At 45.7% G+C, this 16,811-nt stretch overlaps 1 protein-coding gene across 1 annotated transcript; it reads left to right on the forward strand.

The window, feature by feature from the left end:
• Positions 3,313–8,540, forward strand: LOC109829711. Its single transcript, XM_020396755.1, has 7 exons — positions 3,313–6,378; positions 6,461–6,634; positions 6,731–6,790; positions 6,864–7,061; positions 7,140–7,388; positions 7,465–7,614; positions 7,685–8,540. The coding sequence occupies exons 1-7, from the start codon at positions 4,122–4,124 to the stop codon at positions 8,425–8,427; spliced, it is 3,831 nt and encodes a 1,276-aa protein (XP_020252344.1). The 5' UTR covers positions 3,313–4,121; the 3' UTR covers positions 8,428–8,540.

A 16,811-nucleotide genomic window follows, 5' to 3' on the forward strand; every position in this document is an offset into this window, starting at 1 on the left:
TGCAGGGTTTGAGAAAACTCTCTGGCCGGTCGACCGGACCAAGCCTGGCGGTCGACCGGATCGCGATTTCTGGGTTTCCTGTTTCGTTTTGGATTCTGTTTTGACAGGGATTCCTGATTCTTTTGGGCTTGTTTATTTACAAGATTGCCATCCACGTTTGCACAGCTATAAATAGGATTGTTTTAGGGTTCTAAACAATCAGATCTCAGAGAGAAGTGATCAAGAGAAATTCTAATAATTGTATTAGGGTTTAGAGAGAGAGTTGAGAGGTTGTTCTCGATTCTAGTGAGATTGTGAGGGAGAGATTGTAATCTTTTGTTCTTCATAATCTAGAGAAGGTATTTTCCTTCGCCTTATACTGAATTGTTCTTATGTTTTGGTCATCCTCTTCTCAACCCACCTTTTGGTAATTCCGCGACCAAAGAGTGCTCGCACGACGACTTGTATCAGTATTTCTTCAAAACGCGTGCCTCACATGCACGAGCCCAAGCATGAGCTCCATGAAAGCCAAGTTGAACGCAGCCCTCAGTGGCACACTGTTCAATCAAAACACAGACCTCACGAAAGCGTTGATTCTCCAAAACACAACTCTTAGGAGCATATTATCCAATCAAAATGTAACTCTCAGGAGCGCATTATTCAATCAGAACGCAACCCTCATAATCTAGAGAAGGGATTTTCCTTCGCCTTATACTGAATTGTTCTTGTGTTTGGTCATCCTCTTCTCAACCCACCTTTTGGTAATTCCGCGACCAAAGGGTGCTCGCACGGCAACTCGTATCATACACGGCCAAAACATGGATTTGGCTCAAACTCACGGCTCTTTGAAGTTTGGAGTTGTTGTTCAGTTACTACGGCATCACGTACTGCCACGGCTGAGCGCGGCAGCACATACTGTCGCAGTAACGCGCGGCAATGAATACCGCCGCGGCTATTTAGAGCAGGGGTTTTGCCCTGTTAGCCTCTTTTATTCAACTATTTTCCAATTTTTCTCTACAGTCCACTTTCCTTCTGTGACCTTTTCTGATAGAGAAGACCCAGGCCAGAGTGGTATTCTTCATGCCTCTTTCAACGGCGATTTTTTGGTTAGAGAGGCCCGTCAGTTTAGTGAGGGTTATGACGACAGCATTCCTGGGTTGATTCGTGAAGGAAGTCGTCGCACTCTGCGTGCTTTGTTGACTGACTCGCCCTTAACCCCGATTCGAGACTCCATTGAGCCGCTAAAGAAGCCTGACTATCTGTTTGGGGATTCGATTGATGATCCGGATAATATTTGTTGTGGTCCTGAAGCTTGGTTGAACGAATATGAAGGGGATTTTTTGTTCCTTCCCCCATTCCCTCGACAGTACTCAATTCTGCAACTAAGGAATTTAACTGTTTCGAGGAAGATGTCGTGGCACTTGACAGATGATCATGAACGTGTCCACTGCGGGTTCATTGGTATGGATATTAGTGCTCCTGGCTCCAATGGTCGGCACACCATTCGTGGTCTTCATCCCGGGGTACTTGGACCAGATAGTGGGCCTCAGAATGAACTGATGATAAAGCGAATACAGTAAAGAATAGGCTTGTTTGGATCGGTAGAGAGTTCCCCCTCCCGAAGTTCAGGTGTTATGGATGGGTCCACTCGCTCCCAGACAAATGGTGGTCTAAGATGACCAACTACGTACTCAATCGTTGGGGTCAGGAGTTAGCGAACTTGGGATTATACGCTCCAATCCGAGCTAGCATGCATGGTCTCCCGATAAGTGTAGATCATTTTCTCGTCTTGTCAAAGGGTGAAAATTCTCTCTTTCTTTCTCAAAATCACCAAAGACTCAAGTCTCTTCTGCTCCAAAATGCTCTCTGTCCTTTATTTCGTGCTTAGGGAGGTATTTATAGGGGTAGGAGTGCACCATAGTTGAAACGGGGGCAAAACAACTGCCCAAGTGGTTTTTCTTTGGCCGCTGCAGTCTACACTGCCGCGGCTATTGGCGCGGCAGTACAGGCTGCCGCGGCCAAAGAGACGGTTATCAGCACGTTCCATCGTACTTGAAACCGCTCTCCCACGACCTTTAACCACTTTTTTTCGTGGTTTAACTGCTTGTCCACGTCAGCACACGTTCTATTTCTGATATTCTGCCACGTGGACTTCAAAAATCATCGAATAACTGCTTCACAACTGCTACAGCACCTTCTTTAATTGCCGCGGCACTGCAGGTTGCAGCGCTTAAGCCGCGGCACCCTAGGCTGCCGCGCCTTAGCCGCGCGGCACCATGGGCTGCCGCGCCTTAGCCGCGGCACCATGTCCTGCCGCGCCACAGTGCTGCATGATGACGTGTATATTGTTCTTCTATTTTATCTTGAGAGGTGTTTGGATGTCCGTAAACATTTTTTGACGCCTACAGATACCCCCTCCAAAGTATCTCAGACTCGTCATTTTTAGAGAGGAGTCTGGGACACTTTGGATATGATAAGCTTTCCTTGCTATTTCTCCAGTGTTTTGTTAAGGAAGTTGCGTAGAATGGTCTGTGAATGGCTTCAATTCTTGATTTCTTTATCTTTTAGCTTATTCAGTGCTTTGTAGAATAGCTAAGATTCCTCCGGTGCTGCGTTTATCGCGTGGCCGTTGTCGAAGTCTTGAATCAGAACTGTTGTTGAAAAATGGAGAAATAGTTTATACTCGTATGCTCTATTGGAGTGTTCGGGAAACAGTTTAACCTCATATACCCTTTGGGAGGTTCAGGGAGATGCAGTTTATACTCATATACTCATCGGAGTGTCCGGGAATGTATTCCAAATACAGAGGGAGATGTATGTGTTCAAACACCGAAGAATTATCATGTATGCACTATGTTTCTGTATGCCGAAGTGGATCTTGGTGGGTTAGCTGCCGCGGCAGCTTATACTGTCGCGCTTGAGCGCCGCAGCATAGACTGTCGTGCTCGAGCGTGACAGCATCTTGTGCCGCGCAGCGCCTCAGCCAGTCGGGTTATAAGATTGATGTTGGGCTTCTTCGGGTCACTTTTCCCCGCTTCTCTGAGTTCGAAACTTCTTCAATTACCCTATAAAAGGATCTTTTGGTTTTCCCCCCTTTCAACTCTTCATATTCGGGTGCTAGGGTTTTCTTGAGATCTAGGGTTTTGACTCCTCGTTGATCTTGATCTCTTCTTAACTTGATTTCTTCTAATCCCAGGTAAAAATCGCCCCTGCATCTTATGCTTTATGGCCCGATTCCGTTTTTTTGTTTGGGATCTCACAAAAACCCTAGTTTTTTGATTCTTTAGGCCGGTCTCACTATGTCTCCAAAGAAGACTCGTGGTTCGAAGGGAAAATCAGCGGCACCAGCACCTGAGGATGTCGAGGCTGCAGTTCCATCCTTTGGGGGTAAGTTTCTTCCACTTCTCTTCTCTGAAACTGTTGATTTTGTGCATATAACCTCGTTTGTCTCCGTTGAGAGGCATTCGGGAAGAGTTGACATCCCCCACCGAGGGGATTGACGCTTCAAAACACATACCTTGTTCAATCAAGGCATGTACCACAGTTAAGACACGGGTATTCGTCGAACTCGTGCCTTTTCAAAATCAAGAGTCGCTGTTCAGTTACCGCGGCAGCTCGTACTGCCGCGCCTGAGCGCGACAGTGTATACTGCCGCGGTAACGCGCGACAGCAACAACTGCCGCGGCTACTTAGTGAAGGTTTTCTCGTCTGTTAGCCTTTTTGGTCCAACTGTTTTCCAACCTTTCTTTGCAGTCCCCTTTCCTTCTGTGGCCTTCTCTGATAGAGAAGACCCAGGTCAAAGTGGTACTCTTCATGCCTCTTTCAACGGCGACTTTCTGGTTAGAGAGGCTCGCCAATTTAGCGAAAATCGTGATAATAGTATTCCAGAGTTGGTTCGTGAGGGAGGTCGTCGTACCCTGCGCGCTCTATTGACTGATTCACCCCTAACTCCAACTCGAGATTCTACTGAACCGTTGAAGAAGACTGATTATCTGTTCGGAGATTCGGTAGAAGATCCAGACAAACTTTGCCGTGGCTCTGAAATTTGGTTGAATGAACATGAAGGTTCTTTTCTATTCCTTCCTCCATTTCCTCGACAGTACTCCCTTCTGCAATTGAGGAATTTGGCTGTTTCGAGGGAAATGACGTGGCACTTGACAGAAGACCATGAGCACGTTCATTGCGGCTATATTGGTAAAGATATTAGCGCTCCTGGCTCCGTCGGTAGGCCTGATGTTCGTGGTCTTCACCCTGGTATATTTGGACCAGATGGTGGGCCCCAAAACGAACTGATGATAAGGGCCAATACCGTAAAGAATAAGCTCGCTCGGGTTGGTCGAGAACTTCCCATTCCAAGATTCAGGTGTTATGGATGGGTTCACTCTCTTCCTGACAAATGGTGGGCTAGGATGACCAAATACGTACTCCATCGTTGGGATCAGGAGTTGCGGGATTTGGGATTATATGCTCCAATCCGAGCTAGTATGCATGGTCTCCCAGTGAGTGCAGATCATTTTATGGCTTTGTTCGAGTCTTATATTCCGGAGACCAATACCTTTCTTACCAAGTATGGGGAATTAGGGCTTCCGCTCCACGAAATGATGAAGGTATCCGGATTGCCATTGGGGAATACTCCTTACCAAGAATATTTTCCCAATAATCGTCAGTTGATGAAAATGAAGAAGGCCTGCTCTCCTGCTTATGACATCCTCTGGGAGTTAACTTGTCATTATCAGATAGCGATAGCCAAGATTGAAGTGAAGAGTAAGAAGGCGGCTCGAGTCAGTTTAAAACAGTTCGCCGACTACCTATTTCAGAACCTTGAGAGCCCGACCGGTGAAGAAGTCTGTGAATCACCGATTCTGACCCCTTCTGACGTCAACCAGCTAATCACGAAGATTAATGCTCAGTCTTACAGAACTGAGTCATCTGAAGGTGGTTTTCTTAAGGGCACCAAGTTCAACACTTTCTTGTGGCAAGCCACAAAGAGAATGAAGCCTGCAACTCTTCTTTCCGGTTATCTGGCCATTTGGCTAAAGAGATGTGTAGTGCCGCATCAGTCTTCTGAGGCGCTTCCTCTTGAAGTTCTCTTTCCCGCCGTGCAACTAGTTGTCAGAGGCAGGTTATCTCTTCTTTCTGCTATGATTGCTGACCTCCATAGCGGTTTGCGTAACCTAGCCAACACCTTTACCAAAGTGGGTGCCGAGCCTTCAACTAAGATTCCTTTGTCGAGCGTCGAATTTCCGTACACCTATTTGATGGCGTGGCTAGTTCTCCATCGATCGGACATGATGTCAGCGCCTGATGCGTCTGATCCAGAAATCCCCTTGCTGCAGCTCTTAGAAGGATGTAAGTGGTTATATCCTTCCCGACCATGGACTGACCGTGTGAGGCAATTCAAGAATGCCAAATGCTGGGAATTCTATAAGTGTTTCCCTCGGTTTTCTGGTGCCTATAATGACACGCTTGTTGACGAGGAAATGCCTGGGGCTAACAGGACCTCTCTCGATACGGGTAGTTTTCATTGGCTCATGAACATTCGCCCAGGCTATAATGTTTTTCGATCGAAGAACATTTGCAGGATTGAGCCTTATTTTCCTTGCCGTTTTGCGCGACAATTCGGCTACGATCAATTGTATATCGGGAATCCCAATAAATGGTTGATAAACTGCGGAGGCCTTATTGATGGGGTACGTGCCTGGTTCTGGAATGTTGCTGGCTGTACCGGAGCTCGATTTAGTTTGCCTGTCGCTGAGCCTGGTCTTTACTTAACCTTCCTCTACTGCCGGTGGATTTTAGCCGCCAATACTCCTCTTGCGAAGAAGAAGCTCCACGAACTGGAATCCGAGGCTGTAGTTCGGAGAATTGTATCAAAAAAAGGAAAGGAGCCCGCTACGTCTTCTCGTAAAGGAAAACAGGTAGCTGATTCCGAAGAGAGCGACGACTTCGAGACATCCAGCGAAGAGGATGAGACCCGAGGCGACGCAGAGGGTGATGTACCTTTGTCTCCCGTGGCTCACAGGACTCGTCGAGCTTCTTCGCCCAAATTACCCGGTGCTCCTTCAAAAGGTATACAAATGAAGGAAAAGAACATTCCCCTGTCGTCCTCCAACAAGATGACCTTGAGATGGCTTTCTCAGGAGGGAGAGGCAGAAGAAGAGGAAGAAGAGGTTGCCCCGCTTATTAACAGGAAAAGATCTCGGCTTACTGCTCCTTCTGAGGTTCAACCTCAGCCGACTCAAGGAACCGAATTACGTACCAAGTTTCGACATGAAAGCTCCGAGGTTCCTCGAGATTCTCGTGCCTCGAAGAGGATTAAAAAGACGGCTCATCGGGAACGCCAACTTTCTCCGTTATTTGAGGAGAAGTTTACTCAGGATCTTCCAGTTGATGAAAGGGGTAAAGTTTCATCTTCATCTCCTTTCTGTTATCTTATTTCTTTTTTGAATAAGGCGTCGCATTTATTCTTTTATCATTGCAGTTGAATCAGAAGAGGAAGGGGAAATCGTGCCCAAGCCTTCTTCTCCGGGTTTAATGGATGTTGATGAATCTAGCTTCACTGAACAAGTGCACAAGGCTATGAACGAGGAACCCCTTCATATGGACATTGTTCCTCCTCCAGCCACCACATCGACCTCGCCAACCGCAGATACAGGTACTGATGTTTTCTCCTTTGGGGGACATTTTCGGAAGATAAGTGAATCAGAACGTGTTCCTCTCCTACTAACTTGTGCGCTTTATCTTCTTTTAGTTAAACTAAAGGAGGTGAGTGCGGGTAGTAGCGCTGCTAATCCCGCAACTATTGTTGAAGGTAATCTCACTTTATTTGTTTTGATTCTTTGATAGTTCTTGTATATGTGTTGACGAGTTCTTCTGTTTAACAGACATCACAGTCGACGAACCGGGAGATATCGAACTTACCCATGATATGGGTATCGGAGATTTCGATGAGCGAGACTTCGATCTTGACATTTCTGAAGATGTACACCAGGAGATCTCCGATATACTATCAAATCCGGTTCCATCCGCTACTGCAGGACCAACTACTCGAGTTGATTCAGCTGAAGCAGATGCATCAAAAGGTATACCCTTTTAGACTCCAGTTTTCAACTGTACTTTCATCTGTTATTGTTCTTGAAGGACTGAAATAAGAATTTTAGACGTAGGACCAACTAACGAAGTTGATGCGTCTACCGTCATCGGTGAATGTGATCAACCTGAAGGTCTGGGTTTCTTACTCTTGGCAAGTCCCCCAGCTGAAGTTGAACCACCAGTCACTGCTCCCCCGACTTCCGCTATTGTCGAAGCTGAACCTGTTGTGCTTTCTGCTCCGACTCTAGTGGATCATGAAGTAGGAGGGTCAAAGGATACAGCGGGAGAACAACCCCCTGCCGCTTCGACTCAGCTTGGTACGTTTTGTCTAATCGTGCTTTGAAGTTGGATTAATACTTGCGGAGTGATCATTCATCCTTTTCTCGTTGACAGAACTTGTTCCTCAAGATTTTGTCGCTTTGGATCCGAAGCCATCAGGTGTTTCAGGTGAACAACCGTCTCCTATAGTAACTCAACCGACGATCGTTATTCCTGAACAGATCCCTGTTGTTATAGAATCTGCTCTGACCTCAACAAGCCAAGGTAACTCGGTCGTGAATTCTTCCAGCGAGCGTACATATTCTTGTACTTAACTTATTTGTTCTCTTTGCAGCTATTTCTTCTTCATTGTCCGAGCGGATTCAAGTTTTATTGGCAGATGAAGATCCGGACAAAGCTGCCCTCTGTGTTGACGTCCAAAGCTTCGTTCATTTCTTAAACGCCATGGTCGATCGGATTCTTCTTAAAGGTTCACCATTTGAACTTTTCAGGAAGTCTCTCGATCGCCATGTATCAGGAATTAAAGAACAGGGGTGCACCGAATTATCTAACTCCATAGAAGCTTATTTGGTCGATCTTAAACAACACATTGAACAGTTACAGAACTTTCGAGTTGATGGCGCACCTTCTTACATCGCTTCCGAAATGGACCTGAGGCTACAAGCATGGCGTGATTCTCAGAAATCCGCTGAATCCGAACTTCAAACACTGAAGACTCGCATTGATCAACTCCGGGTGAGTGCTGCCAAGAAAGCTCAAATCAAGGTAGACCTGTATCGTGATTTGGAATCACGTCGGACAGAGGTAGCCCAGTTAGAGAAACGACTTGCCGAAGCTAAGGATGCTTGCGAATTTTTGGAGTCTGATCTAGCAGAAGTAACTCAAGCTGAGGTGGATATACTCCGGCAACTTAATTTCCAGAACAAGACTTTTGATGACAAAGAACAAGAGGTTGCCAGAATTCAAAGTATCGATGAAAGAAAATTTAAAGCCAAACTGATACCTGAGCTCGAATTGGCTTACGCGACAAAGCTTTCTAAATTAGAAGATGAATTCCGTCATTACAAATTATTGTAATTTTGAAAACATGCATCTTTTCTTTTGTGCTGCTTTGCTTGAACTCTTTTGGTTAATACAATGAACTTTTCTTTTTTATTGAGATTTTATTATGATTACTCATTCTTGTTTAGAATAAATAGTCATAATACTTATAGGATTTTTGGCAAATCCTCAGCCATCAACGGATTTGATATGCCTTTACCAACTACCGTTTGAGTCGGGCTAGTATGTGAATTATCTAAGTCCGTTTCACATATAACGTTGCGCTAAAAGAATTAAACTCTTTTAGGCTTTGAACTATCATATTGAATATGTAGGCTACATGTGTTAGATGTAGGCTTATCTCTAATAAGGGATAGAGATAACATCCCCCATGTGATATGGATTTTAAAGTGTGAATAGGTTGCGCTTCCTATATAGGACAACGAACCCGAAATCAGAGAGGAAGAATTTTATATTCTATCTCCCGGTCTCTTGTTTGTTGGTAGAGATAAACCCAGAATTGGAGAGGAAGAATTTTATATTCTATCTCCTGGTCTCTTGTTTGTTGGTAGAGATAAACCCGGAATTGGAGAGGAAGAATTTTATATTCTATCTCCTGGTCTCTTGTTTGTTGGTAGAGATAAACCCAGAATTGGAGAGGAAGAATTTTATGTGAGATACAAGCCCCTTCTGGCGCTGTCCATGAGGGTCATCGTTGATGGTTTGCATTTTGACCTTTGATACTGGTTCGGCTTGAAACCAGGACAAAGGAACTGATCCGAAGCTAATAGAGACCGCGTTTGCGCCTACTTTCTTCTCCTTTGGCTTCGGCGTCACAATACCAACATCAATTAATGTTTGTATTTTATCCTTTAAGACATAACATGTCTTAGTAGGATGGTGGACCCTTCTGTGATATGCACAATATTTTGGGTCATTGATCTTCGTTGCTTCTTCTTGGTTTGTGACCGGTGGAAGCTTGATCTTGTTGTTCTCTAACAAGTATTTGAAGATGACCGGAACTTCATCATCTTTGAAAGAGTATTCCTTCGGGAATCTGGGCTCAGAATTCTTAAACTGTTTCTGAGGCTGTTGATTCTGACTTGGCGCCAACTGGAAGGATGATTGTTGCGGTTGTTGCTGCGATGGCTGTTGTGATGTTTGATGTGCATCGACAGCGGCCACCGACCCTCTTCCTCTGCCTTGAGGATTAAAGTTCTGTTTTTGATTGTTAGCAGCTAGTGGCAGACCCCTCTCCAAATTCTTCCTCTTGAGAAAGCGTTCAGCCTGTTCACCCCTCACTTTCAATTCCTTCCAAGTTTTAGAGGGCACAACCCCCATCACTTCTAACACATCCAATGACAAGTTGTTGTGACATGTCTGTAGGATGAACTCTTCTGTGAGTGGATCTCTGCAGTTCACCGCTTTATCCCGGAATCTTTTGACAAAGACGTCAACCGATTCCCCATCCTTCTGCTTCTCATCCAACAACGTGCCAATTGAAACCTCAGGAATAGTTCTTCCATATCCTCCCAGCTAGTGATACTCCCAGGCTTAAGGCGTCGGTACCAATCGAAGGCAGGCCCGCGGAGGGTTCCTACGAATGACCGGACCATCATGGCTTCGTTCCCGGATATCGCGCCGAGATGTGACTTGAAATAGATCAAGTGCTGAGTTGGTGAACCCCTGCCATCAAAAGGAGTAAAGTTAATCAAATTAAATTTCTGGGGATAAGGAATCAGGTCCCACTCCCTCGGGTACGGGTATGGAATGCCCGTTTTCTTCACTTCTTGGGCTGTCATTAGAGCGTTGACTTTGCTCTCGAGATCATGCATCTTCTTGTCTTCTTCCTCGCTCTTCTTCAAGTAGATCTGCGGAGGTTGAGTGGATGACTTGGTCGGACCGCTTCCGGAGTTGTCTTTATCTGGAGGAGGATCTTCAAAGATGGTCTCATCCTCTTCATTACGCCGACTGGATTCCGCCCTCTGGCTCGACTCCGGTTGGTGCTGCTGAACCTGCAAATCTCGCATCTGCTGCATGGTCAGCTCCATCTCGGTCTTGAACTCAGCTCTAATTTCTTCGCGTTGTTTAGCCAACGCTTCTTGGAGCATTTGAGCTAGTTGATCCGGCGTGATCGCAAATGATTCTCTGGCTCGTCCAACACTGGATGCGGTATCGTCCGACGCAAGGGCTGAACAAGTATCTGATATTTCTTCATCTGAAGATAGCCCCTCGTGCATTTTCCTGTAGTCTCGTCGTAGGTTGGCTCTTCTTTGTAACCGCGCCATCCTTTGAGAAAGACCCCGCTCAACTCTCCCTCCTGGAGAGAAATCAGGGTCGGGATTGACCGACTTTTGCTTCCCTTTGTTGGTCATGTTGATAGTGACCTCGGGGAACTCATCTTGTCGAACTACCGGTTTCTTCTTGTTGAAACGTCTCATCTTGGGTCTTGACGTTTCACTTGAAAGTCTTTGAAATACGGAGACTCTTGTTGAATTGTCTCGCGGGCCGAGACAGCAAACACTGTCTCGCCCGTCGAGACAGCAAAAGCTGTCTCGCGAACCTGTTTTCTGCCAACTGTTCTTGGAGGTTATAAATACCCTCCTAAGGCCATTTTTCCAGGGGGCTGATCATTGTGAGTACTTCAGAGCAATCCAGAGCAATCCAGAGCAGAGAGAGAGCAGAGGTGCTGATCTTACGGCCAATCCTTGATAATCAGGCTTTGACTTGATTTCAAGAAGAACGACTATCTTACATCGATAAGATATCGTTTCAATTTCTCACTTCGATAAACGAAGTCAGAATCATAAACCCCTCACGGTTCAATCAGAATCTGTGATTTGGTGGTCCACGAGTCAAAGCGCTCCCGGCACAGGCAAAGATCCCACGAAAGCAGTGATCCAAACAACGATCCTGCGTTTATTTTCTCAAGAGTTGTAATTTTCTTTTTGTTGTGTAAAAGAGTCTTATAAAAAGGCTGTTTTCTTTGAATTTATTGTAATCGACCGAAGATATAATGAATTCGACAACAAATCCAACTTTTGGCGAAAACAATTACCAAGCAGCTGTTGTCGCTTGACATGAAACTCCTGGACAACCCCTCTTTCACAGTGGCCAACACTTGTCAGCTTTCTGGCAACTCAGTTGCCAAGTTGGACTCTACTCAAGTTACCTTCTGCCCCTCATAAACACTATAAAAAAGAGGTGCACTGCATGAGGTAAAACTCTTTGGTTTTTCTCTTACAAAAACTAAAAACTGACTTAATACTCCTCCACTCAAAATCAATTACTAACTTGATCGTCAGAGGAACCACCGAAGAACCCAACTCCGGCCTCTTACGAGTTCTTTTTTATGCAGAGAAGAATAGTGTCTCCTAGAACCATTTATTAAAAGGGGAGAGAGGACCCTAATCAATCAGCAAACTTGAAGATAATCACCCGTTTAATTACTGATATCAACAACAAAAGTGTCTCATGATATATGAAATTCCTTATATGAACTTAGAAATATACCATGTAATGTAAATTTATTTATGACTCCTTTTTTTTTTGAGAAAAAGGATGGATTACTATATAGTAATCCAGCCAGCTAAATATAACTGGTTGTTACATATAAAATGCACATTTCCCAACCAAAAAATGTGCACAAAAAGTCAACTGAAAATACAAAAGCACCAAAACCCTTTTGTACAAAGATTAAAACTCCCAAAAGAAAGCTTAACTACCACAAAAGAAGTATCATATCCAACAACAATCTTACTCATCACCATATAAACTAAAGCACTGAAGATTGAGGTTAATCCAGTTGAATCACGATACTGTTCTCCTCCCCTGCAGCTCCAGCTGGCTGAATCACCCCTAGTCTCTCATTCTTCTTCTTTCTTCTTGCTAACAATCTGGCCGCTCTAACTTGTTTTCGGCGAAAGTTGTTTCCATTGCAGATTCCATTAAAACTTCGATCGTTTACAAAGAATTACAATGAAAATAAAAGAAAATACAACTCTCGAGAAAATAACACAGAAATTGTTTATCAACTCCTGCTTTTGTGGGACTTTGCCTGTGCCGGGAACGCTTTAGTTCGTGGACCACCGATTCGTAGATCGAGAGGTTGTTTAGGGATCTCTTCTTCGTTTATCGAAGTAAAGATTTGAAAACGAATATCTTATCGATGTAAGATGTTCGTTCTTCCAAAGATCAAGTCTGAGCTTAGATCTCTAGGATTCACCAAATGATGCTTGTCAAAGGGTGAAAATTCTCTCTTTCTTTCTCAAAATCACCAAAGACTCAAGTCTCTTCTGCTCCAAAATGCTCTCTGTCCTTTACTTCGTGTTTAGGGAGGTATTTATAGGGGTCTCAGTGCACCACAGTTGAAAAGGGGGCGAAATAACCGACCATGTGTTTTCTCTTTGGCCGCTGCAGTCTACGCTGTCGCGGCCATTGGCGCGGCAGTATAGGCTGCCGCGGCCAAAGAGACGGTTATGAGCACGTTCCATCGCGCTCAAAACTACTCTCCCACGAACTTTAACCACCTTTTTCGTGGTTTAACCGCTTTTCCACGTCAGCACACGTTCTATCTTTGATATGCTGCCACGTGGACTTCAAAAAATCATCAAATAACTGTCTTATAACTGAGCCGCGGCACCATGGGCTGCCGCGCCTTAGCCGCGGCACCATGTCCTGCCGCGCCATAGTGCTGCATGATGACGTGTATATTGTTCTTCTATTTTGTCTTGAGAGGTGTTTGGATGTCCGTAAACATTTTTTGACGCCTACACTACACTGATCGGCAACACACCTTATTCATTGGTATATGGCTGTGAAGCCGTGTTACCATTAGAGATTCAAATTCCATCCCTCCGCGTCGCCCTGGCAACAGGAATGATGATCGAGGATAATCATCAATGGTGCCTCACAGAACTTGAAGCATTGGATGAGAAGCGACTGGAAGCTCAACAACACATTGAGTTCTATCAAGCCCGAATGGCCAAAGCTTTCGACAAGAAAGTCAAGCGTCGATCCTTTAAGGAGGGAGAATTAGTACTAGCCGTTCGACGACCAATGATTCTCACTTCTAAGAAGAAGGGCAAATTTCAATCCAAATGGGAAGGACCATTCGTGGTAGAAACAGTCTATTCGGATGGAGCCTATCGCCTCGTCAAACCGAACGGCGACAAGATCATGATGCCTATCAATGGCAAGTTCTTGAAGTATTACCCTTAGTTCTCCTTCAAACTCCTACTGGTGAAAGAGTATAAACTGCCCCTCCAAACTCCCACGAGTGCATGAGTCTAAACTGGTCCTCACTCTCTCCAACTGGTACACGAGGCTAAACTATTCCTACTTCATATACTCCGATGGGAAACCCTATACGAGACGCTACTAACAGCGTTCTTAAGTGTGACCTAGATCACTATTTGGTCCAACCTTCTTACAGTTGGGACCAAAACAACCCTATCATGTTAACTATCACCTCTGACAAAATCAACTTACAAATCCTCTCCAATAGGATAGTGAGCCCACCGAAGTCGCTCACATCGCGGCAAACAATCCTGTCATGTTAGCTATCACCTCTGACAAAATTAACTTACCAATCCCTTCAAATGGGATGATAAGTCCTCATAGTTGCTCCGATCGTAACAAAATTCCATCATGTTAATGATCACCTCTGATAACTGGCACCGTTATTCCCACGAATAACACAACCTAAGTAGCAACCTACCATGCGACTTGTTACTACTTCGGTCAATAGTCATACTCCTACATCCCTAAACTACCTGACCTATTCTGGATATCCTAATATTCCCTTAGAATAACCGATGGGTAGCAGCCTACCACGCGACGGCTCCTACATCAATCGATCGTCACATTCCTACATCCCTGAACGATTCGATTATCATTTACGTTGTCGTCCTCGCGGACGACGATAATTATCAAGGGCAGCTTAACAGGCGACATGTCTCAACTGTCCCCTCAAACAGCAACTCACCAAATGGCAAGTCATTATTGGGGTCTTCAGCTGGTCGCATGCACGAGCAACTGCTCTTTGTTTCAAGCTAAGTGTTACCCTCTCGGTTTTGCCTGAGCTGCAACGCGAAAGTCAGGGTTAACCTGACCCCACGCTACGAACAACCAAAAGCAGAAGGGGATCCTAGCGACTAAGTCCAAGACAGACTCGTCAAAGGCTCGCCACACTACGAGAAATGGTATAACTGGCTCAACTCAGGCACCAAGCAACAAAGACGAGTCCAGCACAATGGCTATCAAGGACTAACCAATAGTCCTAAGCACAGATCAAACACAGAAAATAAAGAAAAAAAAACTGTGCATGCAAAGCAGTAAATAAACAAAAGCGTAACAGGCCATTCCAGGCCAAAACTACAGACATAGAGTTTTAAACTGTGATGCGTCAAGCATCAACAAAATTACAAAATAGTGTCTAACAATAAAAGAAAGGCGTTCTAAATAAGCTTCAACAGGCTGAAAGCGTCGATCTCGACCTTAACTGCCGCAAGATCCGCCACGCGTCTAGCTTTAGCCCTCTCCTCCTGTCGTTGCTGGAGCCTGGCGAGAGCAGCCTCGCCGTCTTCCTCCTTTTGATGAAGGAGTTGGAGCGTCCTCGACTCCGCCTCGGCGCTGCGACCGACCCGCATCTTCTTGCCCTCCAGCCTTTTCAATTTCACCTCTCCCTAGAGGGATCCGGCATCTATGAAAAAGGCGGCATCCAGGTAGGCGTCCATCTTCACCAGGATGGCGCGATGCTGCCTATGCAGACGCCTGATCAGGGCCTCCTGCCTCGAGATTTGCTTGGCCAAGTCTTCATGTTCGAGCAGGACGTTCATCGCTAAAGGCGCCGGTTCTAAGTTGGCATGTACCAGCCCCTCCAAATGATACATCAACTCCTCCAGATAGTGGAGCTCTCACTTACACCGCCTGCACACGGTCGACCTCCTCTAGACTCTCCTCCACGAAGGGGAGTATGTCATAGTACCGCCCAGCACCCTCACTGACGACGGTAGCCGCCCTGCGTATGGCACCCTCCAACTTCTGGAGGATGACAGATGCTGGGCTAAGTGCCAGAACCGGAGCGGAAGATCCTTGGGTTGAACCCGTGGAAGAAGACAGCGTCGCATAAACAATGACAGTAGTAGAGGAGGAGCCAACACCCTCCCCCTCGAAGACACCGGAATCGGAGTTAGAGGCCATTGACCAGAGAGATTTTTTTCTTAGAAATTCTCTTCTGGCGAATTTTCATAAGCACTAGAACTCTATCGAAGAGACAACGGACACATTATATAGCCGAAAGATGAACGGCTAGGATTCGCTGCCTCAAATGGATCGAACAACCCAGATCTCTAGCGGCGCTTCGGGTTCGACGCCCATAAAAGCTTCGCCATTGGGACTCCAAACCGACCGTTCGGATTGAGTGCGGAAGGCGAAGCGTCCCGTTACTTCGCAATTAATGAGGACTAACGCGCCTACGTCACCCTAGCTGGCAAGCATTTGGGTCCGCGGGCAGACGTGTGACACAAATTCGCCTGCGCTTGAGCTTTGCTTATAGCATAAATTCGCCTACGCTTGAGCTTTTCTTACAGCATAAACCCGCCAGTGCTTAAGTTTCGCTTGCAGCGCAAACTCGCCAAAACTTGTGTTTCGCTTGCAACGCAAACTCGCCAAAACTTGAGTTTCGTATACAGCTCAAACTCGCCAGAATTTGAGTTTCGCTGGCGGTGCAAAACTCGCCACCAGGCTAAGTCTCGCTTACAACACGAACCCGTCAGTTCGCCTGTAGCGTAAACTCGCCCGGGCCCGAGCTTTGCCTGCGGCATAAATCACCGGTAATTGAGTCTACCCGTCACATGAGCGAGACACCGAATGGTGACACAACAAAATATGAAAAGAGTATGTGCACAACGAGGAAGTGCAAGCTTCATTAGATGCTTCTTGACAGTACATTTGAACAAAGTTATGATTCTACAACCAAGAGAGTCACAACATTACATTCGAGAAGCAAAACATGAAACAGAACATCTTGAATCTACTCCTATCCTACGGGTTTATTTTCGAGAAGCAAAACATGAAACAGAACATCTTGAATCTACTCCTATCCTACGGGTTTATTCTAGGAGTTTGAAAGATGCAAGCTTCCTACGGGTTTATTCTAGGAGTTTGAAAGATGCAAGCTTGGCTCTGACTGCGGCTATCTTCTCCGCATGCATGGCGCGAGCTTTGTCCTCTGCCTCCTGCTAGAACTACACCTCGAAACAAGCGTTAGCAGCGGTATCCTCCTGAAGCAGCAGTGGAAGATTACGCCTCTCTTTGGCAAGATCGCCTTGCACCGCCTCGCTCTGAATGCGCAAGCCTGTCAAGACTGATTCCCCCTTGGCATGCGGAATCGTACCTAAAATGATCGAAGAAGCGAC

The sequence above is a fragment of the Asparagus officinalis genome, chromosome 1, assembly GCF_001876935.1.
Source record: "Asparagus officinalis chromosome 1, Aspof.V1, whole genome shotgun sequence".
NCBI classification, from domain to species: Eukaryota; Viridiplantae; Streptophyta; class Magnoliopsida; order Asparagales; family Asparagaceae; genus Asparagus; species Asparagus officinalis.